The sequence below is a fragment of the Falco biarmicus genome, chromosome 5 (genome assembly GCF_023638135.1).
Source record: "Falco biarmicus isolate bFalBia1 chromosome 5, bFalBia1.pri, whole genome shotgun sequence".
Taxonomy (NCBI): Eukaryota; Metazoa; Chordata; class Aves; order Falconiformes; family Falconidae; genus Falco; species Falco biarmicus.
In genome coordinates this window covers 81,981,377-82,007,045 of record NC_079292.1, presented here as the reverse complement: position 1 = coordinate 82,007,045, position 25,669 = coordinate 81,981,377, and the positions used below count along the sequence as shown (strand labels likewise).

The 25,669-nt window shown below is 39.9% G+C and overlaps 1 protein-coding gene across 1 annotated transcript in view; it reads right to left on the bottom strand.

Annotated features, from left to right (window-relative positions):
- The window catches only part of VWF (von Willebrand factor), a 144,130-nt gene that overhangs the window by 33,049 nt on the left and 85,412 nt on the right, over positions 1-25,669 (bottom strand). The window contains exons 32-39 of the mRNA XM_056341104.1: positions 22,832-22,975; positions 21,725-21,889; positions 19,382-19,425; positions 14,738-14,915; positions 12,091-12,311; positions 10,905-11,097; positions 9,935-10,276; positions 3,041-3,246 (exon numbers count right to left, since the gene is read on the bottom strand). Of these exons, the coding sequence (XP_056197079.1) occupies positions 3,041-3,246; positions 9,935-10,276; positions 10,905-11,097; positions 12,091-12,311; positions 14,738-14,915; positions 19,382-19,425; positions 21,725-21,889; positions 22,832-22,975 (1,493 nt within the window). The remainder of the gene's footprint in view (positions 1-3,040; positions 3,247-9,934; positions 10,277-10,904; positions 11,098-12,090; positions 12,312-14,737; positions 14,916-19,381; positions 19,426-21,724; positions 21,890-22,831; positions 22,976-25,669) is intronic.

Here is a 25,669-nt window from a genome sequence, read left to right as displayed (position 1 = left end):
TGAGAACATGTAGAGCAGGTTAGGAAGTTACAAAGGGAAAAATCATCATCCAAAAAACTCTGGAGTACAGTTTAAAAATGGTCTACTGAGACCTTTAATAAGAGGAAGAAAGAAAGAAAATATCTAAGCATACTGTCACCCGTACCCAGACACATCTATGTATTGTAAGCCATCACAGGAGTCTGAAAAGACAGTTTACTTTCAAAGGTTAAAGCATGGCAAGGATAAGACACCAGCCATGCTCGAACAAGCCAATCAGCCAAACATAGCTTAGGTACCAAATCGCATAGGGTCAGTTAATCCATAGGAAATCTATTTTAGTCAAAGAATACTAGCAATACATCGATGCAAGCTAAGGACATTAACTCAGGGCTTAGCAAAACAACTCTGAGCCCTCTGACAGAGCATTCACTGGCCTCGGGGTTAAAAAGTCCTGAGAAGGCAGCTGACAGAGGATGCCTACATTTGCAGGTGATGATGTGAAAAGCACGTGGACATTTCAAGACACAGAGAAAGAGAATCACAACGTTTACTCCAACACTTTCAACAGCCTTGATTTTCACACAGGTTTTCTTCAGCATAAGTAGAAGTCTCTTTCTAATACCAGAAGGAATGACAAGAGAGCAAGGTGTTAATAGAGCTCTATATGGGCATTGGTACTGAGAAACCCATAAGCCCAAACATGATCTTGGGTAGAAAGGAACAGAGGAATGAACACCAGAGGGAAAGAAGGGGGTTAAGGAAATCATAACCCACCACCAGTTGCACTGCCTGTTGTAGTGCTCACACAGCTAATCCTGCAATGGTGGAGACGCAAACCGGCCGTGTGAGCCGATCCTCCCCGGCCCTCCACCTCCCCATCCACACAGCAGCTGCATCTAAGCCCTGCCATTGGGGTACAGACGAGAGGTTTTCAGTTAAAACTCCATTAAGGGGCATGCAACAACTCACGAATTTTAGAACTTCAGCAGAAACAAGTAGATATCACTGCAAACATTATTCCCAAGACATGCGCTAGGCTTTTCTCCATCCACAAGGGCTTGGAACAATTATTTAAATGGAAAATGCACTGCATTGCCCAAGGATTCAAGGATTTAAGGCACACAGATCCATGACTTTAATCTGCATTTGCAACAACTATTTCATATAGAATCAAAATACAATAACTAGAGTTATCAGGGTCACTGAGAGTTGTGCACAATTGTACTATGTTTAGGGCAGCGATTACATACATTGCAAGATATTTTTTCTTTCAAAAGAAATGATTTTTTTTTTTATTCCCTTTATTACAAAAATTACTGGATATTTTTTCCTTCCATTTTACCAACTCTACAAGCACAACACAAATCCAGTGATACTGTATTTGAAACAAAGATCCAAAAGAGAACACAGAAAAAAAATGTGGCCCTGTGTATGGAGATACTGCAACCCTAAAGGAAAAGCTAACAGAAGGTGCATGTGCTCAATCCTTCAGAAAACTCGAACTTTTTGTTTTGAAAAGCATCATTATGATAATGCCATTGTGGAACAAATGCAGTTTCCCTACGTCTTCCCTTTTGCTGCCAAAATCCATAGGGTATGTACACCTGAGGCTCCTGCACCAGCCCCTCAGCCCAGCAGTAGGAAACCCTCGAAATGGTATTTAGTGAAGGCTTTTGCAGTGTGCTGCAGTTTGACAGTACCAGCAGGCTGCACCAAGGCACAAGCCATGGCAAAGTGGGGTCCTTGGACCAGCGGGGACCTGTCCTGTGTGCGGGCAGGCTGTGGGACTCTTAGTGCAGACCCGCCATCAGTACACGTCCTGCTCTCGCAAAGCGCTTCCTTCACTAAGTCAAGTGCATTGGTCACTGGTACCCTGCCACCTAAAGCAAGGTGCTTGCTTTTTTAAGTTTGATTTTTGTCATTGTGTTAATCAGTGCAAACAGTACTTAAAACAGGTGTTTCAGCCACAAATAGTCTTTGCTTCCTTGCAATTTAACTGTAAATGTTTATAACACATTTCTCACTGAACAAAATGTGAGTCTAAATTTGCACATTCAAATTAAGTAATTCAGAGAACATATATTCATTTCCTTTTTTAAATCTATCTTTTTACTTAAAGAATAGACTATACACACACAGATACTTCTGTTATTTACAGAAGTTCTGTTACAAAAACATTTATGTCTTTCACAGCAGGTTTGGTGAATATAAGACCATTCAAAAATCTCATTAAGAATCTAAAGCCCATAAAACACTGAAATTAAAGTCCTTCTCTTTAAAGTCCCATAACAAAACTGCAGATTTAAGAAGAGGATTGGCTGACTTAGGTGAAAACTCCCAGAGTTGAGTAGCTGGGGGTGAAGAGTAACAACCCCTGTTACTTGGAACAGGGGATGCAGGGAGGAGTTTGCACACCCACTGTGTGATGCTGAAATGGAAATCAACAGTCTTTTTCACTGCAGTCTGGCAGCCAGCACCCATAGCTCTTCCCAATCCAATTCTGCCATAGAGAGATCTGACTTAACTGAGGAAAGTGGATTTTCAGTAAAACTAAAATGATGAATTTCATCAAAGTAATATTCTTATCAAAAAAAGGGGTGTAAACTAATACAACTCGACATAAGGTCATCTCAGTCTCACTGTTCCACACCAACCACTGAAAACCTTTCAATAAGCTTTGCAAAGACAATACAATACTTTTTAAGTAAAGGTTACAGATTTATGATTAAATTGTCATTACTGGTAAAAGCCTGCTGAATGGAGGTGTTTATCTTGGTAAATGTTGACTTATGCCATCCCTCCTCTCTTCCTCTAGACCTCCCTTCACACAAATTTGTCATGCATTTCCGGGTCTGCACAGTCCCAGCTGTGAATTTTATATCCATCCCAGCCAATTTCACACTAGGGGAGCTACATGGGGCTGACAGCCGGCCAGTTATGAGGAACTGAGCTAGAAAATAAAGTATCCAAAGGGGAAAACAGACTTATAAGACAGATTTACTCGCAAAAGCATGAACCCAAACCATTCACAAAGGTAAGCTGCTCAGTATATGGTTACCTGATGGTGTGTGCCATCTTCACCGATGCATTGTGTGCAGACTTCTTCATCAACACAGCTGTCATTTAAAATCACCTGTCCATCTGGACAGAAGCAGCCTTCTGTGGGATAATCCTTGCAGACACTGAGTTTGGTACTATTCTCACAGTGCTTTACACAGGCTTTGTGGCAGTGATCATATGTCAAATATGTGAGACATTTCATTGCTGAGGAAGACAGAAAAAAACTCTTTAGATAAAGAGATCTGAAATGCAGATAAATGTTTCCACTCACATTTTCTTAACAATTCTGTTCAGGTTTTTGAAAGCCATCATCTGTGAACATATTTTGTCCTCTGCAGCCACTAACTGAAAATATGTTTTTAAAACTAACAAAATCCACAGTGGAAAGTGATTGAAGGCAACTGCTTAAGTTACAGTCCATGCAGAAATCATCAAGCCACATTTTTAGGCCATAGGAATCAGTGAAGTACGACTTACCCTACAAATGACACAATACAATGGCTTACATGAGCTGACCATCCTGCCTAATTTTGTTTTCAACACTAGGCAAGAGACAGAAGAATTTAGAACCACCTTGACATGTATTAGAGAAGCACCGGTACCCGTGCATGGTTAGGAGATACCCAGGACAGACTAAAGCACTGAACAAAGATATTTTTTTTTTTACAATCTGATAGGCAGAAGTGTTCCCAAGCAACTAAAGAAAGCTAACAAACAGAACATTTTGGTACTTCAAAACTGAACCTGCTGGATTTCTGCACCTTATTAACTGAATAGCCTTATTAACATAATTAACTAAATCAAGGAAAGTTGCATTCCCCCCTAAGCCAATACATAAATTTTTTACTGATGAGTGCCCCAGACTGAGGTATTGTCTTTAAAAGCAAACACAAAACTAAGGCTACAGCTATTCAAGAAACCTGTGGACACAGCTTCCATACTGTGTGCTCCCTTAAGCCTTTTTTATTTTTCTCTACAGCTTCAATTAGGAAAGTGTTTCTTATTTCCCTATTTGTGACTGCTGTGAGGTTTATGAAACTTCTTTTCAGTCCCCTGACAAAAAACGCTGAAATAAAATTACTGAATGAAGACCTGAGCTCCCAACCAAACAAGCATTCATCAGCTGAACTGTCTACACACACCCTTCTTAGCAGCCAAAAGAAGCAGAAAATAGATGTCTTTAATGTTAACCCTTTTTGGTTTCAAGCTGTGCTAAATCCAATTATTTCTAGTGTGTTGGAATCTGTGGTTGTATGTGTAGACAGCCATCGTAGTTCAGCAGATGCAGAGGAACTTGAAAAGGCACAGGAGTTTGATGGGGTGTCCCGTCCCACCATGAAATGCTTTGGCTGGATTCTGAAAACCTGTACTAACGATCAGCTACCTAGACTACACCATGTTTTCCAGAACTCATTTCCAGAAACAGTTCTGTAAACACAGAGCGTAAACACCAGTGCTTACTGCCTCTGATGGTCTCACGTCAGCTCTAATAAATATCTGAAAATACATCCGCAGCACCTATTAAGGTAGCATGTCATTTCCTTTTATTCCAGAGTGAGTAAATATACTCACCACACTGGCTTTCATCTTGCTTACCTACTGCTAGATCTGCTTTAGGGCTAGTGAATTTTCTCTGTACAAAATTAGATTTATTTTTGAGTTTAATGCTGATGCCCATCAGCACAGAACCTGGACAGCTCTCAAGCAGAATGAGTACCAATGCTAAAGTCTCTAATGTACTTCATGTAACATAGCCCCTTCTCCTTCCTCCTCTTTGGCTGGCATTAACGAGTCAGGCATGTGAAAAATGCAATGAAGGACTGTGCTCCAGACTCCAGATGTGCTACCAAAAGGCCTATGTGCCTGTGTAGAATGGCAATGCTTTCTGAAGGAAGGGAGAAACTAGGTGGTTGTTTTGCAAAAGAAATATACATGAGATCACATGAATGCCTTTGTTTTGAAGTCACCTCTGTCCTTCACAGTATGGGAATGAGATGTACGTAAGCAGTGTCAAAAGATGGGATACACTCCACCAACGTCCAGAAAAATCACCCTAACCATCCCTTTCACCCTACTGGAATAATGAGAACCCAGTGATTGCAGAAAGCCACCTCAGACACACTACTGCCCTTACGCTGCAGAGATTTGGCCAGGTCCTACTTGACATACACATAATTGCTTTTGGTATGGAAACTTCTGCCAGAGGTATGGAATGTGAGCAGGCATGAAGGACTCCCCACGCTCAGCCTCAGAAACAAGTATTTCAACAAGCCACCCTCCTGGGTGGCTACTTCAGTGCTCACCTCAAATGCCTGTTGCTTCTGAATGAAAAGGAAAAGACTGCAGCTAGCAGCAAAAGGTGAAAATAAGACTGAAAACTATGTAATAGAAGAGCAATTTTTTCCCAAATTAGTTTCAAAAGAAATCTACCTCAAATACTAGCCTGTATGATGCTACTATGATCATGGATTGATATTTGTTCTGTTTGTGGGCTCCATTAAAAGATGACCTCTTTTTTCAAAGAGGGAGTAGTAAAAGAAAAGCTGGGGGGGGGGGGGGGGGGGGGGGGGGGGGGGAGCGGGGAAACGGTCCCGTAAACGTATGATTTCAAAGGGTCATCTGGCACATTTAAGTATTGGCATTTCTTTGGCTGCTTATTTTTCTTTTACATTACAGTAGCTATTCCTAGTAGCTACTGGTTGGGAGAAAATAACATCTATAAGGATCCACAGAAGGTGTATACTCCATCAAAATAAAATAAGCCATTTAACTAATTCAGAGTGAGAGACCCAGCAACAGTTTGCACCGGTATTAACTCTGACTTTGTGGCTCAAACACACAAGAGCGAGCATCCTTGGTTAAAGTACTAAATTGGTATTTAGGGGAGGGGTGCTTTTCAAGCCTGTGATGCATGAAGAAAGGCATACATCCTTTCAGGCAGCAATGCCACTCTTTCTTAGCAGCAGTATAACCTAGCACAAGTTCAGTAGCTAGCTAGCTCACTCCTGAGGTCACATACTGCTGACCTGCCTTTTGCCTCACTGTCCTGTCATGTGCAGCCAAAAGGACAGCTAAAATGCCAGTGCTGATGAAGATGCAGTGAATAATATTACAGGGCCAGTAGCTCCCCACCTTGCTCAGGCACAGTTTTCTTAAACCCCCCACCCCCACACCCCCACCCCCCATAACTGTCATCTTTACCCAAAGAAATATGTTTAGAAGGGTTTTTCCAATGTTCTTGGGAGTTGTTTCAAGGCCACATTAAACGAACTGAGGTCAGTGCTGCCATCAAAAGCAGCAGTCCACTCTTTTCCCTTATCTCCTCACTCAGCTGCTTTTTTCTGCTGGCACTTTTTCCCCTTTTACAGCTAGTTTTCACAGCTCACCAAACTGCATGTGAGGACTACTGCCAGCACAGCAAAAGGAGTGGGAAGGCATGGCTGGAGGTGGAAGAGGAAGAGAAAAATTGTCCCAGATCAGCTGAAGACAGTCAGAAAGCCACCCCCATACTGCTGATTTCCAAGTCATGGTTTAAATCCTTCAGCTGTTATGGTCCTCATCAGCACGCCTTGCTTACACAGTGAGCACCCAGCCGCGGATAATCTCAGTGTAGTTCCACTACACAAATGCTTCACTAGCAGAGGTGGTTTAAAGGGGTTTTGTATCCCATTGTTTTCTCTCCTCCTCCTCCACCTCTTGAATCTCGTTCTTGCTTCTCTGCCAGATGTCACTGCCCCTCAGCTGAGCAGGCACAACCTGTTATGCAGTTGTTTTCTAACCTGGGCCTGCAAAACAACCCAACGAAAGACAAAATATAAAACCTTCCGACAACCAGAATGGCTCATGAAAAATGCTGTTTTCAAGCAAAATATTTTTGCAGGAATCTCTACAGCTCCTGAGAGCCACCAGCATGTTCCTCAGAAAACCACAGCTCTACTGAGTAGTACCGACTACTGTTTGCTTCCTACACCATGCAGGCATCAACTACCTATCTAAATTTAATTCATCTGCAAGCTACTATGAGCAAGTACCTAGAGGGCATGTCCACATTGCATACAAATGAGCTTGAAGAGCTGCTGAGAAGCACTTATGGAAACATCAGCATATGAAGATTAACAACTGCTACTGCTGCTGCTGTCATTTATCTTCTCGGTATTTCTGCTTTCTGAGCAAAATTTGCTGACTGCTACTGTTATTTGAACTACACAGTTCAAAGCTGACTTCATCACCTCCACATGAGCTGTTATTTCTTTTATAACTGCAGAATTAATATATCTCAGTTCATTCATTAATCACTATACAAGCAATCCTATTCCCAGGTGAATAAAGCTTCCTCTTCACGCAAAACTGAATCCCAACATGTGTCAATATTAGTAACACAGTGATTTTTTAGAAATCCCTATGATCTTCACATTAAGATAGAGCCCGTGCTGTCACTGAAGTGGAAACCCTATTCAACAGTCATTCACTGTGAGGATATTCTACACCTCAGGGTTACATGGCTATCAGTGGAAAATCCAGGCTGCTGCAACTGAGGTCTACTAAGTGTGAGGTCAGGGGGAGCGGCAGGGAGGGAAAAATTAAAAAAAAATAAAATTAAAAACATCTTCTTCACTATGCACTCCCACCTTGGAGTAGAGTTTCCTTCCATCCATTGACACAAAGCTGGAGTCTACCAGTTACCACTCAACACATCCATCCTCCCAAAAAGGACTACGGAATGCTCAGGCAGTGGAACTGAACAAACAGGATGGAGAACAGGCCCTGCCTCTATCCGATATTCCAGCGAGTATATTCACCCATCCAGGCAATGCAGTCAGGAAGGACTTGTACTGCTTGAAATGTCCTAATATGCACTGACAACATCCCAAATCAAACTCTACCAAAATGACAGGGATTTAATGGAGTTGGAGGGAGGGAAGCAAGGTATCCCAGACCATGTCATTGCTACTAACATTGTTGTAGAGTGATTAAGCTGCACTGCCTATTTAGTCATTAATGTAGCCTGTATAATGCCCGTGTAATTGGCAATTTAATTTTTGGCAGCTGCACACATGCACCTGATTGAAGGAAGATGATGATGCTGTTGTTAGGACACTAAGGACTGTTTCATGCAACTAGTGTTAAAATGGGCAACTCTTTCTCTATCCTTGTATACACTGTCTAACAAGATGGGAATTTCAAAACTGCAAAGCGTTATTAAGTTACTCCACTGACGTTCAGCCTTGGACATTATAATTTGCAAAGTCTGACTGAAGCACCAGATTTGGAAAATAGCAATACTCTGTCTTCCCGGACTATGCTCCAAACAGACTGTGCTGTTTCTTAAAAGATTCAGCCTGCGACAGTAACGTGTTCTTCAATAACCTGTCCTGGAAAGACATTTAAGACACTAACCAGAGGCTCAGGCCAAATTCACATTCACATTCTTGACTTCCTATCCCATCATTCCCTCAGTCTGAGTTTAAAACATGAACAAAACTAAAACATGTACTGAATTTTTGTGGTATCATGCCATTAGGATGTTAGTTCTCCAATTCTGAAATGAAAAGTATCTGGGCAGCAAGAGGGAAAGAAAGCAAGGCAATGAGAACTGACTAAACTGGAGAGGCAGAAGATGTGAAAAAAACCTAGAATATCAAGACACTATATGAGGGGCTAGCTGGGAAAGAAAATGCCTACAAACATACACATCTCACATGCCTGATTAAATCAGAAACATCAAGTGAATATCTCAATATCTGTAACCCTCACTGCAGACAGACTAACAGGAAAAGGTACAGAATACGCCTCCTCAAGAGTTATTTATTTGTACTTACCTATATGTTGCATTTTTGTCAGATCTTTAGGTATGCCTCACAACAGCACCGTAAGGAGAAAAGCAAAAAAAAACCCCCAAAAACAACACACCACCAAACAAACAAACAAAAAAAACCAACCAGGAAGATAGGGCAGAACTACTTATCTCTATAAGAATTTAGGGGAGCAGGTATTCAAAGTGACAACCCCCTGAATTTATCAGTAGCATTCTTGTCCTGCATCCCTTGGGCTCTGGGCAATCTGCAAGACTCACATCCCGATATACTGCTTTCTCACAGCAAACTCTTCACCCGCAAAACACAAGCAAAACACAGCCAGAAGGAGAACCAGATTTGCAAAGCAAATTACAGCTGGTTTGATCAGTGCAGCTTTCATGTGCTAGCAAGAAAAGGCACCATGGAGAGGGGCCATTTCCCCATTTTTCACTGCGGTAGAAACTTAAAAACACTCTGGCTCTTCCGTCACTGTCTGAAAGGTATAGGCTTTGGTTGGAAAGGGGAATTTGTGAAACTATTACAGAGAAACATCTTATTCTGTGCCACTATGTGCAGCTACAACAGTGACAGGCTGGGAAGCAGTTCCACTAGTCCAAATTATGAGTTTCCCTGTCTGCCTTGTACAGATCCTCCAATGTCTGCACCAAAACACGAATATCTGCAGCTAAAACTGCCTGGCAGAATCAGAGCAGATTCTCACTCCAGACCTGGCCCCACGATGGTTTGTGGCTGCAAAGTCAGGTACTATCACAAAGCTGTGTTTACCTGTGCACAGCTTTCACTGTATTTTTATGTCATGGGTTATCCTTCTAGCCTTGCATAACTAGCTTGCATTTTATTAGTTAGGTATTTACCAAGAAACACTTTTTCCATAATACGCAACTTAGTGGATGACAAACAAGTTATCAGATCCGCAATATGTATGCAAGAAGTATGGTAAACTTGGTCTGGAACTTCTGTCCCATTACATGGCATTCAAAAATTAATATTACAATGACAAGTGTATGGCCATTGTCACCACCATCACCAAATAACACAGTTTCCATATCAGTTTTCACATAGAGTAAAGCCCTTACGACAAAACTCGGGCGTTCTCCAGTCTACGCAGATGCCGTTTTCCCTGCAGATGTGAGCGTAGGAAGTTATCATCTCGCAGGCTTCGTCCTCATAGCAGCTGGTCTCTGTGCAGGCCTCGTAGAACATGTTGGGGGAGATCACCCTATGACACTCTGCAAACTGATCGGAGAGCAGAAGGCGGCAGTGGCTCGTTGCGTGCTCAGAGCATCTCTCTTCTCTGTGGAATTCACAGATCTTCCCCAGCTCTTTCACTGTCCAGTCTTGGATAAAAACACTGCTGTCAGTTGTGACAGAGCCATCACGTAACGTGAAGTCATTGACGTGGTTCTGGTCACACAACCCTATGAGGGTAAGTAAAAGGAAAAGAAAAAGTCTGAATACAGTCAACAAAAAAATAAACTTAGAGAAAACAGGCACAGGACAAGACAGAGCTGTCTGGGGCCACTCCGTGAATGCCAAGGGGAAGGGGAATGAACGATATTCCTTACAGCTATTATCAACAGAGGCATAAAAACCCTGGGTCTTGTTTCCCCTTCCCTTATTACAGGAGACAGAGGCTATGCAACAGATTATGCCATTGAAGATACCATACAATTAATTCTCCCAGGTAGTAGTACCCCTTACAGACCTTTCACCTTCACTGCAAGCATAGGTTGTCGCTCTCACATATATGTCTATGTAAGAACCTAAAGCTAAACCCCCATAAAAAACTAATCTCCTTGAAAAGGTAGCGTGAAATACGTGAAATAAGTAAAACATGTCTATCCTGTTCTTTCTAAGGTATTACTAGGAGTCAATGAGCTCTTATATCGATGGGCACAGTAGAAAAATCTACATGGCTTAGCAATGTGCCAGCAACAGGGGATCAGTTCAGCCAGAGATTTTACAGGTTCAGGGCCACACAAATTACATATATAGCAATTCAAGCCCAAGTATGAAGCTGTGAGAATTACTAGCTTTCAAACTTACCACAAAGCCCTCGTGTTCCTGAAGAAAAGCTCTTTGAATTCAGTTTAAGAATAAATTCATTGTTTATTGGAGTAAATGTGAGATTATGTCCGAGATGGGAGAACTTGATTTCATGCATTATTGCTCCATAGACAGTGACTTCAAACAAACTGCTAGAATAGGGTATATGAACCCTTTCACCATCAACAGTCACCTGTTTTCAAAAAAGGCAACATCATCATATCAGTTCTAGGAAGTAGCTAAGATCAATCCAATCTTAGAATTGAAATACATTTTGACTTCACAAGTACTTGAAGATCCAACTGAACGTTGACATGAGCCAATTTTGCAAGCTGTTTGCACATCAATTTGAAAAATATACAGAACTAATTGACCTTCATACCGTGCATTACATGAACTTCTCTGTCAACGTTCTCCCATATGAGTGCATTTCTTCAGCATCACATACTAATAGACTAGCAATCTAATGTCATGAAGCTAAAATGCTGCCTACAGACCCTGATTACCAATGAACCTCAGTGAAAGTCAAGGCTGCCCACCACCATTCAGAACTTGGTGCAGGTGTTTTGGTGCATCCTGTTTTGCTACACATGTCAGAAGAGATCACCTTTGCTGGCTAACCAGTTCCTGCATGTCTGAGAAACCCAGAGATTGACTAATGTGTCGTATTGAATTTGAATACTTATCTGCCTATTAAAAAGATGTAATGCATACTAAGTTGGCCTTTCTTCTAATGCTGAGGTTCATCTACACAAAGGAAAGAACCAACTACTTTGTTCTTCAACTAGCCAGTCATGTATAAATTTGTGAAGAATAGACTCCCCTCCCATGTACCAAATGTTAACATTGTGTAAAGGACCTCTGCCAAAAGAGAAGAATCAGAGTGCAGTATGTCCTGTCTATAATCCCTGCCTTTCTGGCAGCAGTGTCAGGGAGATATTGCCAAATTCCATGTTCTTGACATTGTCACATGAGCACAATGGGGAAAGCAAGAGGAGAAATGTGTCTGGGTCATTATGTGAACATAGACTGTATCATGAAATTGAAATGAGGCATTTACTCAGAAGCCTAAGAATAGGCTGCAAGGGAAACAGAAACTAGATAAAGGGTACAAATTTGGCCTCGTAACCTGAATTTTATAGCAAGAGCAGACAATGCACAGATCATTTCATTGCATTTAGCTTACTGTCATGTCACTGAAGAGCTGAACAGATACACCATGATGTTTCACTTCAATGGAGTCCATACAGTTAATCTTTGGTGTTGCTCTGCATGGTCCTTCATGGAGGAGAACTTCAACATCACGTTGCATGTCTTGAAACAAGGTGTAGGAGCAATTGCCGGTCAGCTTAAAATTCAGCCCATCAAAAGTGACAATATGTCGAGATGAACTTCCCATACAGACACCTGCAAATCAATGAAGAAAAAAAAAAAAAAAGACATTTGCTTTTATTGAAATGTGATTGTTTCTTCACAATCATTATGGATATGCGGAACCAATTAATTGAGAAAGCTAGGAAGGTAATGAATTGCAAATGCTGCAAGAAGTCATTGACAAGAAACTTTGGTAAATACTTCACTTCCCTCCCCCCCCCCCCTGCCCCCCCCCCCCCCCAAGTATCTTCATCTGGAGCCATTAGTATTACAAAAGGTTTGGATAAACTCATAGAAAATCCTTTTGCAGGAAATTCACTCACATTTAATGCAATTTATTAATAAATTTTATATGAAAAATAAAAGCAGGGAAAACCCCTTCCCTATTTGTAGGAAAAAAAACCCCGTATGTTACAGTCTACGTTTTGCATTGCATTTGTACCATGGTATTGCATTTTATTCTGTGCAGTATTACATTAAAAACAAAATAAGATTACTTCATGCTTATCAAACACATATCATGTTGAAACTAGGGGACTCTACCTTTTTTTTTTTTTTTTCCAGATATGAAACAGGAAAAGGGCAGAGAGATAATGTGCACAGAATAAACTAATGGCCAACGGACAGCTCAGTGTCCTGGTCATTAGATCATAAACAGTTACTTGTCTTCTTTAACTGGAAAACAAGGATTACAATCTCACAAATACCAAAACAAAACTTAAGTAAAAGGATGCTTCCGACTCATGCATTTTCAAATCTTTTACTTAAAGATAATAACGACAATAAAAACAATGTCAGTTAAACAGGTAGTTAGAAAATTCTCATTGTGAATAATTCAGCTACCTGGCTTCTACTTGAAATCTGAGAATAATCTGTTACAAAGAGCAACCTGCGCTTAACCAAAAAAAAGCAAAACAAAAAAGCAAGCAAGCAAGCTCCCTTTGGAGCAGTCGTGTATCTTCAGATATTTTGCTCTACCTGCTTATAAAGTTCACATATAAACAATAATGAAATAAGTTAGAAATAAAATACTATTTCTCAACCATTTTTTTGTTCATGGACATCTAAACAAATTCCAAGGATAATGGAATCCTTTTAAATTTCTCCTAGGTGTTCTGTAGCACAAAATGTATTGATGCAATCCATTTAAACGGCGTCCAAAATCACCCAATAGCCATGAATCACATGTTGCAAATCATGTTACTATAAAATTTGTAACTAGTTCAGCAAAGGAATACCTTTATGGTATAGCTCCTGATCTGTTCTCTGAACTCAGTTATATGATATAAGAACACTTTTTCAAGTACTTCCTCCTTGCAAAAGCATTTGTCATATCATCCATACTGTCAAGCAATCACCCGAAAGCGTGCTTTAGCTCTCTGAATAACTGCATACGGCTTCACTGAGTCAGGAGAGTCAATTAACTATGCACTGCTGTGCTCCTGCAGCACAGATTTAACCAGCCTCCACCCTGAACAACAAAGAGATGCTGAAGAAGAACAGTGACCTCCTACTAAGCACCTACTTTGCTATGTCCATCTCTAAAGTTTACTGGTTGCTGTGAGTTTGGGCTCTGACTTCAGCATCCAAATCCGCCTTCCTGTCTGCTACAGATGGGCAGACATTGCTTTAGTTGACACAGCATCACCCTGGTTTCACTAAGCTGTCATTTAAAGAAGGGTGCTTTACCTGTGGGGTTTTGATCAGCTAGGGGGGTTGGGGATTTTTTTATCCCCTCCTTCTATAATACATGAAAACTTACTACTTTTCCCTCACAAGCTGTACCACCTTGGGGGGAAAAAAAAAGTAAAATCTTGGGTATCATGGCTCATTACATTTGCAGAGTTAAACAATTGTTAGCTCATGTTAAACAGGAGCAATCTCAAGTTAACTATAGGTCTTTTCATGATAATCAGCTTAACAGTAGAAATGGTAATTTTCATTTCATCCTTTCAGAAATTCTTTATGAAGACACGTTTTGAATGCCCAAAGTAATGCCTTCATGTGGCTGTCAATGCATTTAGGATCCAGAAAATCATTACAGATGCATTTTCTATGGGTAGATATCACCAAAACTATCTTTTAAACACTTTAAAATATTTGTTATTACTCCACTAAAACCTTTCTACTTTTTTGAAATACTTACATCAAAACAGAAATGTTAGCTTTAAAGGGTTTGGATAATCAAATGGGCTTTTAGGAAATGCTAAAACTTGAGGTGTTAAAATTTTGGATATCTAAAGGGATTGGTGGCCCTGAACTTGCAAATAGCGTTCCACATTCCAGGCACCAGTGAGACTCTCACGCTCCTAGATGTTTAACCAGTGTACAGCATCAAGTCCTCCCACCCCAGTCATCTCTGATGTGTACAGCTGAGCAGCTCCATTCAGCAATACTTCTCTGTTACACATTTCAAGTGGTGGGGAGGGAGAGGCACGCATGCAAAGATAGATACTCACATGGACACATCCATCGGCAACCACAAGTTTCTTCAATCTTAACTGCAGGAAGATTGCTGTGACATACTGGCTTTGGCATCCTCTCACAGTTAATTTGGTGACTCTCCAGAACTGTGTAATCTCCTGGAAAGCATGTCACAGTGTGGCACTGGTCTGCTAATGTCCATTTATCACCAGGCTAGATAGGGAGACAACAATTGAAAAGAACATGGGCAGAGGGGAGAAAAATACAACATTTGGCTGCTGCCACTATCCTACAGCTAGCAAGTAAAGTGACACTGGCAGCAGTGCTACTCAAATTAGCCTTGGACAATTAAATAATAGAAGGCAGTGTATTAAGGACTTCAAGAGGATGAGAAAGTTTAAATTATCAACGCTGTAGGAAATAGACTCTGAAATTCCAAGCAAAAGATAATAATCTAGAACAGGAGATGGTTTTTTTTACAGCAGAATGAAGTATCTGGTACTCCATCTATTGTTAGTTTAGCCATCCTACAGCATGCATGAATAGCATAGTCAACAAAGAATTCCCCTTAGCTTTTCTTTAAATGTCAAAGCCTTTAGTTTTCATAAGCCATAAAATTATTTTAGAAAGAGCTCTGAGCACAGATGGTTATGGCACAGCAGGAATTAACAATATTTGTTCCAAGCTAGAAAGGTGTGTAATACTCTAGTTATTTTATCCACAACTCCAAAACTTTAAAACGGTTCCTCCCTTCCCAAAGGGAAATTGTTCCTTTACCAGATTAATGTTATTAGATATACATAGTGGTTTTGTAAAATTAAAAATAAAATACAAAATATGTTCTCATCTTCTAAAGGACAGTAATTTTTAAGGCAGTCTAAATTTTAAGGCACCAAGATTACATACTAATAAATGACAGAGAAATAGATGTGCTTACAATCTGGAATATCTCAAGATTCATATCTGCAAAAAGCTGAGCTCTCTGGCCCCCGTCCCACAGAGCTCTAAAGTCCATAAATAGGGTCAAAGAATTTCAAAACAGTGTTCATCCCTGAGGTCTGCATTCCCAAGAATATCCCCAAATGTAGGAAACAGCCTGTTCCAGACCTGTCCCTACAGAGGTGAGTCCAGAAGCACTAGTAACAAGTGAGACAGTGGTTCTGTGAACTGGATAACATTTCTTGATATTCACAGGGCAGAAACATGTGGGGAAGAAAAGACGGTTGCTACTGGGCAAGGTCATCTCCCATCCTCTCCTTTTCAGCTTTTCATCATTCCCATGAAAGAGAAGACCAAAGTGATGAAATACCTAGGTAACCACAATGTAATTCACAGACTGCTCTTGCCACTAATGTGCAAACCAAGAACAGTGATATGAAAGTATTGCTTTATATCTCTGAGCTATATGATACCATCAAGTCTAAAAGAGCCCTGCCAGATTTGCAGCCATAAAAAATTACATATTAAATATGAGTTAATTTACTGGACCTTCTTTGTATGTTTCAGAACTTTGAGAAAGCAACTTGTCCTGAAAGTGGCTTAATACTTTTCAGGCTTCTGAGCCCAGAGGAAGCTGTTAAAAAGTAACGTGAAGGTCTTTAAGCATGGAAAAAATAGGAAAAAGTACTTAGATATGAAGAAATGGAATGTTTTTTAATTACAGTTGTCTCGCCTAAAACTCACTGAAAGTGGAGCACCTGGAAGGGTACAATATACAGCTGTGCAAGCCTGGCAAAGGACCCTCTGGCATCCATACATGTTTAATTATTTTTATTTCACTCCTTAACAGGACATCTATTGGAAAACATCTAAGCTGGAGAAGAAAAGCAAAGCACAGCCCATTAAAATAAAAATATCAGTTGAAGGATCCAAAAAAGCCAAGAATCCTGGTGCAGAGGAAAACGCAGGGACTCTGAAGACAAAGAAAGCCTAAATCTCAATTGATATGAAATCATACGAGTAAAGATAGGACAGTAAGGAAAGCAAAAGCAGAGGTTTCTAAATAGTGAAGGATAAGTCTGCTGAAACCTGCCAGCACACTGGAGGAAGCCTCAGACTTCCTCTCTGAGGGAGCTCTGAACCTGCAGACCTGGGCTCGCACACTCCTCCTCTTACTGTGCATCTGCAGGAGAGCGTGCCATGTACCTTGACCAGCTTCATCAGATGACACCTTTTAATTTGGTCAGGGTTTTGTTTGTTTGTGCTTCTCTAAACCAAGTGCTGAACGATACTAGGAAAGTCATGTTACGGAAACTGCTTGTTTGGGGATGTGGTTCTTACTGCCATACGTAGATTAGAAATGTTGAAGATCACCACGCAGATCACTTCATGATGAAGTACTAACATTGTAAGTACCTATACTTCTATTATCACCCTTATGCCTGCATAAAAGCATCAAAACAAAATTACTGATGAAAAATAACTACATTAAAAAAAAACCAACAATCTATCATAATGATTCACATATTCTGCTGGCAAGATCAATATTAAAACAGTAGTTCTTTACACAGCCTGTATTTAGCACTATTGGGACTCCTTGCCACTGGATATGTTGAGTTCTACAAACTTACACGGATGGCTTCAAAGAATGACTGAAGAAATTAATGGACGTGAAAATTATTGAGCACTGTCAAACACGAAAAGGTGCCACTTGCAGCTCAGGGTGTGCCTGAGTCACAGATTGTTCAAGGCTAGGACACTTCAGGGAATTTTTATATACACTTACCTACATTCTTCCCCTACTTCTATTTTTGGCCACATAATACAGGGGGTTGGATAGATTTTTAGCCTGATCTAGCACATTTGATCTTCCATCCTTCTGCTGCTAACAGTGGCCTTAGCCATGAATCTTCCTTCAACAGACATTTCCAGGGTAGAGGTAATCACAAAAAAAAAAAAAAATCCGTAACAAATGGTATCACTCACAATACTGATAGGATTTAGGCTGAGATTTTTGATCCTCAGAACTCTGATTTCCTTGCAAACTACAAGGGATCAGTCAGTTCCCACAATTTCCAGGTGCATGACAGACATCCCGCTTGGGGAACTGAGCCTCCTGCAGTAACTCTCTGAGTAACTCCTGAAAAATTATGGATTCAATGTAAGAGCCTGTGTTTTCTCTATTAGGAAAGAGCCTTGATTCTTCATCCCTGTGGATTTGTGGACTACACTGGAAGAGGGTAAGAGGGCAATGGTGGCACACTGTTCCCAGTGAGGCAGCAGAGGAGTTCACAGTGTGGGTGCTGAACACCAGAGGCAGAACGCTCCCACTGTCCTCACCATGGGATGCTCGACAGCCTCCTCCAAAAGGCAAGGGCTACTACCATGGTGGCAGTGTCTTCTAAAACCCATTTTTTTCTGACTGACTGAAGAGGTAACACAAAATCCCCCTGAAGGCTACCATTTGAAAGTGTGGTTCATTTTTACATGGACTGGAGCCTGGCCTGTTTTCTTCCAAAAGCATTTTAGCCAGAACGGAAATTGTGTTTTAGGTTTATCACCAAAAAAATGAAACCTGACATGGCTGAAATTCAAGTTGAGCCTTCCCAGCACTTATCTACATGTACCTGTGTCTGCTCCTAGGAGCCCAGACATCTGGACACATGCAATTCAAATGACTAAACCACAAGAATCTGATTTTTTTGTTGTTTTTAATTATGAAAGTTTTTCAAGTTTAGGTTTTGTTTATTGTTTTTTCTTAATTAGGTTGCCAACCTCAAAGCCACCAGGTTAAACTTGGTGTCTGATCTAACTAAAGCCTTTCTGTGTTCTGACCAGCTGACCGAGGCCAACTGTGTAAAGCAACTTCGATAGTATGTTTCCTGTGTTTAGACAATTCATAAGCATTTCCTTATTAGCCACATCCTTCCTTACAGTCATGTCTTCACAAGGGAAAAATCGAAGTATTTTTAATGTACTGGAAATTCAAGATAAATCCTAGGGCAGAACTCATAACTGACCCCTACTAGAAAACATGTAACAAGCTTATTCTAACATTTTTAAATGCATGAAGTATCATATACCCTCAAAAATCTTGACATTTCACCTGAGATGAAGGAACTGAACCATTTATAACTTCTGCATCATTCCTTTCTTAGGGCAGGTCACTTTTGAGAGATCAGACAGGTTTACTAACATATCTGAGCATTTTCTTAGGATTATAAAAACTTTTCTGCAAATGAACACCAAGAACTTTGATTTCATTACTTAAGAGATGATTTTCTCTAGAGAGATAACTACCACACAATAATTGTCTTCCTAGAAAATTTTCATAGGGACAAGGTACTTGTATTTTTAGCAGGAGAGGGTCTGGACAACGACATTGCCTCGCCCTATACATGTGTCTTTATTTTGGCCATGTTTAGCTTTCCCAGAACTTCTTTCAACAGGAGACAGAAGTACATTTTGTCAGGGAAGACACACACTGTCACAAGTTTTAGCTGTGCACTGCTTTCAATAGTATTCAACACACTACAAGAGCAGGTGTTGTTAGAGAAAGTCTCCTTTGTGTCCAAAGTTATCCCATCAGTTCAAAAGCCAATGTTTTCCTCCTCCAAGATAATTCTTAACACTTAATATTGTCCAACATTTTTATTTCAGAATATCTATGAAGCTATTCACGGTCCTGCAGGAACTTTGTAACATGAAAGCCAAATGGATGACCCACGCAATATACTTACTTTCTTTTTGTTTCCATCCTCATCTATACATTCTCTGACAGATTCTGAAAGAGAAACAGACATCTTTAAGCCATTTCACTCCCTTAACCAGCCTTCTAAGTGGTGGTCACCAAAACACAGATTGCTTACTTAACATGACATAGGCTGTAAGAAGGGGTGGGGGGGTGGGGGGTGGGGGGTGTTAGAATGTGAGAATTCCTACCTGAAGACTACAGGCATTTGTCCAACATGTACAAAAGTCAAAGATTGCATAAACTTTGCTGCTACTAGGATTACCTGACCTCGGCAATGACATTGGTCCCAAAATACCCTGTAAGCAAGAGGTAAGCTGCAATTCTACAGCACTCCTTGCATGTTTGACATACAGCTCTGCCCAGATGGTGCTTCAAAACCATGGCTTTAGCTCTGAGGTGGGGTCCAGCCTTACTTCTGAACCTTGTGATGAACTGAGAGTATTTCTTATAACTAGCAGGTAACGAGAACTTACACACCTATGCACACACACTTCTTAAATGCAGAAAGATAAATACAGCGAGTAACCCCAAAACAAGATTTGTCAGCAACTAGCGTAAGTATGCAAATAGCTGCAGTAAGAATACTCAAATTCAGCTTCCATACATTCAGGTATTACTGTGATGGGTAATTCTTTTATGCAGTTAGATGGTCACAAGGCACCCGCTGAATTGCAGTTTCTGTTTATGTGCTCTCATAACACACCTACAGATATATGGAAAGTAATTTCATGTAAGTACTATGGCATGACAATGTGATAAGCACGTGTCTAGCAAAATTAAAATACTGACTAGCAAACTCTTTGTATAATAATATATTATGCTAGCATATATATGCTATATGCTCTGTCTTTTCCATGACAAGTAATGCATTTTGAAAGCATTTAGGAAATCTTTTAAACCTTTTTAATAGTATTATTTTTGGTACACTTCCATACATAAAGTAAGACTCCCTCCGTACAAGAAATCCAACTGTATGAGTCTGGAGGGGAAAATAATACTTTACAGATTGTAAGAAACTTAAATAAAACAAAACAAAAGAAAACAAAAGATCATTTCCCACCCCATAGCAAAGGCTTTACCATCAGCAAAAGGGAGAGCTAGATTTTTTGGATTTAGGTGTCTAATATAAGATATCTATCATTCAAGTTTTTAAGTATATGCCTTGTGCTGTTGGAAAAGCTTTCATAAAAATACAGAGCTTTCACTTCTAGTGCCAATAAGTTATAGCACAGACTGCAATAAGAAAATAGTTGGTGGTTTCAAATTCTTGCTCCCCATTCTATATTTTGGATCAATGTAATTTACGGCAAGAAAATTACATATTTTACAATGTAAGGAGAGGAAATGCATCTTTAAAAGCTTATTTTAAAAGAAAAGAAAGAAAATGGCAGCTGTTTAAATCTAGAAAATGGCAGCTGTTTGATGCTCTGGAGAGACTTTAAAATGCCAGAAGTGATCCCAGTGGAGACTGATCGGATATCTCTAAGCTGGACTGTGCACACTCTGCAACTTCCTCATTCTTAGTGGTACTTGGCTCCACAAAAAAAGTCCACTTACTTTAATGGAGACATAACTAAGTCCTATTAATGCTGGTAAAAACCTGTGCAATGACTAACACAATGAGACACCGGTTTGCAGAGAGGACATGTAGATGATATTACAATAGAAATGACAACAACAATATGAGTAACAAACATCTATATACACACAGACCAAGGAGGCAAAAGAAGTAAAAAACTGGCCAGAACCGAAGCAAGTTTTCTGAGATGGGGGGGCATTGCTATCTACAAATAATGAATGTTTCTTTAAAATGTTTTACACTTTTTTTCCAGTATTTGTTTTCCTGGAATAGTTACTGTTTTAAAATTTTTCTATTATTATTATTTTTACAATTTGACTGAATTATTTGCAGACACACACATAACAATGCTTAGGTCTGTGCAGAAAAACATGTAATTTGAAATCTTTACTCACGACATGCCCCCATTTATTCATGACAGCTTCAGCTTTCCTGTTGTCCTTCAGTTAATGACCAGCCATGATTATTAAGATGATGATAGCTGGAAAGTTCAGGCCTAAACAGCTTTTAAAATCTTGCTGAAAGTCGGTTGATTTTCTAATGTAGCAGTTGGCTACACACTGAAAGAGCTGATTTTGTTCTACACCTAAGTGATGGTGGTGGTCTAGGTTAGCATTTGTGGTGATTGTCAGTTAAGCACTAACAAAGGAGCATTGGACTGACCTCAAATCAAGAAAAATCATTCTGGTTTTGGCATTTCAGTTTTGGGGTTTTGCCCCAGCTATGAAGCTACAACTATATTGGACTTACCCATGCACACTTTCTTGATAAATTCACTATTCAGTGTGATCATAGTGGATAAGTCTTCAAAATTCTGAAGCTTCATAATTCTGTTAGTAGCTGATGGCCCAGCCAGGGTCCTTAGTTGCTCTTCATCATAGCTGTTCCCAACTCCAACTGGAAACAAGGATACTCCTAGGAAAAGAGAATAAAAGGTTTTAAATGGGCAACACACAGCAGAAGGAAGTCTTTGCTGTTGTACTTTTTTCATTTGTTCCTTAAAAAAACAGGTTTTTCTCAACAGTTAATTTCCATGTATTACTTGCATGACTCCTTCCACATCAGCTAAAGGCAGTTAATGGCACAAACTGTGATGCTCTAATCACAGTGTTAGCTAAGGTGAGCTCTCTATTAGTCCCAAGCATAATATGATCATGTATAGTCAACAAAATGCAGCTGCAGACTTAATGACATCATCTTCGCTTTTTTTTCCAAATGTAAAAAAAAAATCATTATGTTGTTTTCTTTCTTCGGTTACATGGCAATTGCGTTATTTGCAAACCATTTGATTAAAAAATAATACTTGGTAGTTGTTATTTAGTCCATGACTTATTCAATAACTCCTAAAGCAACCTACAAAGGAAGTCAATGTTCCTCAGCTGAACACCTGAGAAGCTGAGGTACAGAGACTGTAGCCAGAAAACTTGAAAAAACGCAATGCAGCATACATTGATAGCAAAAGCGTATTCCTGTGTAGGTCAGTCAGAATCTGATCAAACCCTCTCTCTATTTATTATTATTACAGTGACCCATTCAAGAGTCACCATACTAGAAAAGTATTGAGTTTATAAAATAAATCACATTTCTGTCATCCCTGTCTATCCACAGGACCTCAGAAAATTAAATGCCACTAATTTGTGAAGCCTATGGAAGCTGTTTGGTTTAAATTACAGACTGGGCCTGAATTTACCAGTAATTCAAAGCCATCCTCATCAAGTACCTTTTGTTCAGGCCTTTTTCTTACCAGAACATTACACACAGTAAGTCCTGTATGGCTTACCAGTGCCTTAATTTTCCACCCTTTGTTCTAGTGCACTAGACTCTGCTTTAAAATAGTGACAGTAAAATGTGATTTACTGTTCATTCTTGCAGAAAGTGCAGCAGGTTCCACAGTGTCTTCTGATCTCCCCGACACAATGACTACTGCGACCTTTGATGCGCTGGGTCTCCCTCCATGTGATTCCGACATTGCATTCTGAACTACAAAATCAATGGCCTTTCCTAAGAAGAAATTAAGAGATAAATGAGAGATATGATAGACAACTCATAGGAGGCTATAAAACTAAATCTTACTTTGTATTAGTAGGTTATACAGTACTGGAAAATACTTATTCTTAAAGGACTTTTAATGTTGCCTTTCATGCTGCTACATGCAAGATCTCAGCTATTAAGAACCTACCAGTACCATTAATACATCCCACCGAGCAGGACCATCCTTAGCTCCCCAGTCTCTGAAGTAATGGGAATTTTACTGTCTTTCCTTAACCACAAGGATAAACTTATGCTCCTCACTTTAGTAGTTACCTTTTCTGGAAACATTACCATTGCCTCACACAAAAGGAAAGAAGATATTGTAGAATAGGTACTTATTTCCCCAATTGCAGAACAACAGTGACATCCAGTGGCTATCTGATCTACAACCCCACAGAATCCCGCCCTGTACACGCAAGTTGCTCAGCTTCCAGACAAAATTTAGTCCTTCCCTAATTTGGTCAACTTTTTCTACAGGTGTGAAATGCGTATCTTGCCTCCCTACTACCAGCAACTTCACTGAAATCTAGGTGCAGAGTAACCCAGAATAACTGGGCAACCCATATTAAAAACCAAACCAAACAAAAAAATGAAACAACAAACCAAACCCCATCAAATCCCACACGACACATGAAGAAATTCTGCCTTAGCTACCAAATCACAAACTGGCTTAAATGGGTAGCTGTTGCTCTTGCATTTAACATCTGTGAACACTCAGGCAAATTTTTGTTCAAAAGCATGACCTCAGCAAGAGAGCACTTCGCTAGTGCTTGGATTTAGATATGTATTTGCACAAATATTTATACTGGGAATCACGGTATGCAGCTTTCTTAAAAGCTCATTTGGGCTTGGAAGTTATCGGGTTAGGAAGTAGAAATGATACCATGGCGACTGATGTGACAATCAGGGCAAATAATAAATACTTGAAAGACTAGTTTCTCTGAGTAATCTGCAATAGCCGTGGAGCAGAGATATGTTTGCCAGTGGAATTCACTGAAAAATTTTAAATGATTCACACATTTGTAAAACACTGGAAGTCAGATCACAGATAATTCACCAGCACACCCCAGAATACCTTAGCACACCTGAACACTTTGCACTTCATGACTTCGCTCATCATGTCACCCACCCTTTTTCACTGGTAGAAGCAAAGACCCTTTTCCCAAGCTGCTGCAAGCACAGCCAGCCTCTAGAAAGGTCACCCAGTACACTGACTGTTCATAAAGTGGCAACAGCAACTGGATATTCTACAAGGCTTTAATCAGGGTTGCAGGAAGAATTTACCCCTCGGAAGAATCTAGCCTAGAACAAGTATCTGGAAAAAGCCCAGAGTTTTCCTTTGGCACAGGACTAGTTTAGAGGTGACATTCCCTTCCCAAATACTGTTGCTTTCCCCATCCTTTCCTGCTGTCTCATGCACCTTACATTACAGTCCCTGATTGACAGCCACATATCCCCTTCCCACCTTAACCAGCCACCTCTTCTTCCCGTTGGCCCATTGTCACTATTTCCTCCCCAGAGCCGTAGCCTCATCTCCATGTGTCATCTCTCTACACAGATGCCCACAACTAAAGAAGAGAGCTGGGACCCACCAGGAACTGCTGCCAGGCTCTGTCGGATCTACTGCAGGAATAGGATCCAGATCAGTTTCTCCTCCTATAAATTTCTACCTATCATGCGCCATTACCTCCACTGGAAATCTCTGTCTAGAGAGGGCCATTTTCCCCAAGCACTAATTTGCAAATATAAAGATGTATGTTTGTTTAAATCAATATACTTTTTGGAAACGCCGATTACGATTAGAAGGGGGAAAAAAAAAAAAAAAAAAAGAGAAAAATCAACAGAAAGCTTTCAACAGTACTTAAGAACAAAATGGGATGTTTCTTTGCTGTTTCTTGCTATGCAATGGTTATCTTCTGTTTAGCTCTTCCAACTGTGTAGATTAATTTTATAGATACAGTCTGGTTTTCATGCTTGCTATAATTCTGAATTATATTTTACATATGAAACGAAACACTTCAGAGTTTCTGTTCAGTGAAATCCTCAAAATTTTGGATGTTTTTCTACTTGCAACAAAACACATTTTAAAACATCATTATTAGTTGGTTGATGGCAATTCCATTTCCCAAGCTACTATTCCTGACCAGAAAAATTAACTAACCCCAGGTATTAACTCCTATACAGCTGTCTCACAATCATTGCTACAAATGGTTTTGTTGTCCAGCAGTTACTCTATATAGATGTCAGCATCTACCTCCATATGTCTGTAGAGGTAGATGTTAGATGCAGAATGGCATGTTAACTATAACTAACTAAGGGATAAAACAAAATACAGAAAATTAAGATGACTATATTCCAATTCTTAAGATTTTTTCAGGATGGTCACTGTGCCAGCAAATTGACCGTTTCCCTTTTGTTCTATAAATAATTACTAGAAAAGTATTTCAAGTTTTAACTTTCAAATATTTTAGGTTAAACTTTTGCACAGTAAGATAATTTTTCATTCATTTGTGAAAAATATTTGGAATGTTGTCTGTCTTTGGAGTGTTGGTCTTTCTTTTAATGACACTGACTTTTGTGTGGTTTGCCTGGTCACCAGCTGCTCCAGATGCATTTTTCTTCCTCCCATTGATTCTAAAAATTTTCAGAAACTTCCATACATAT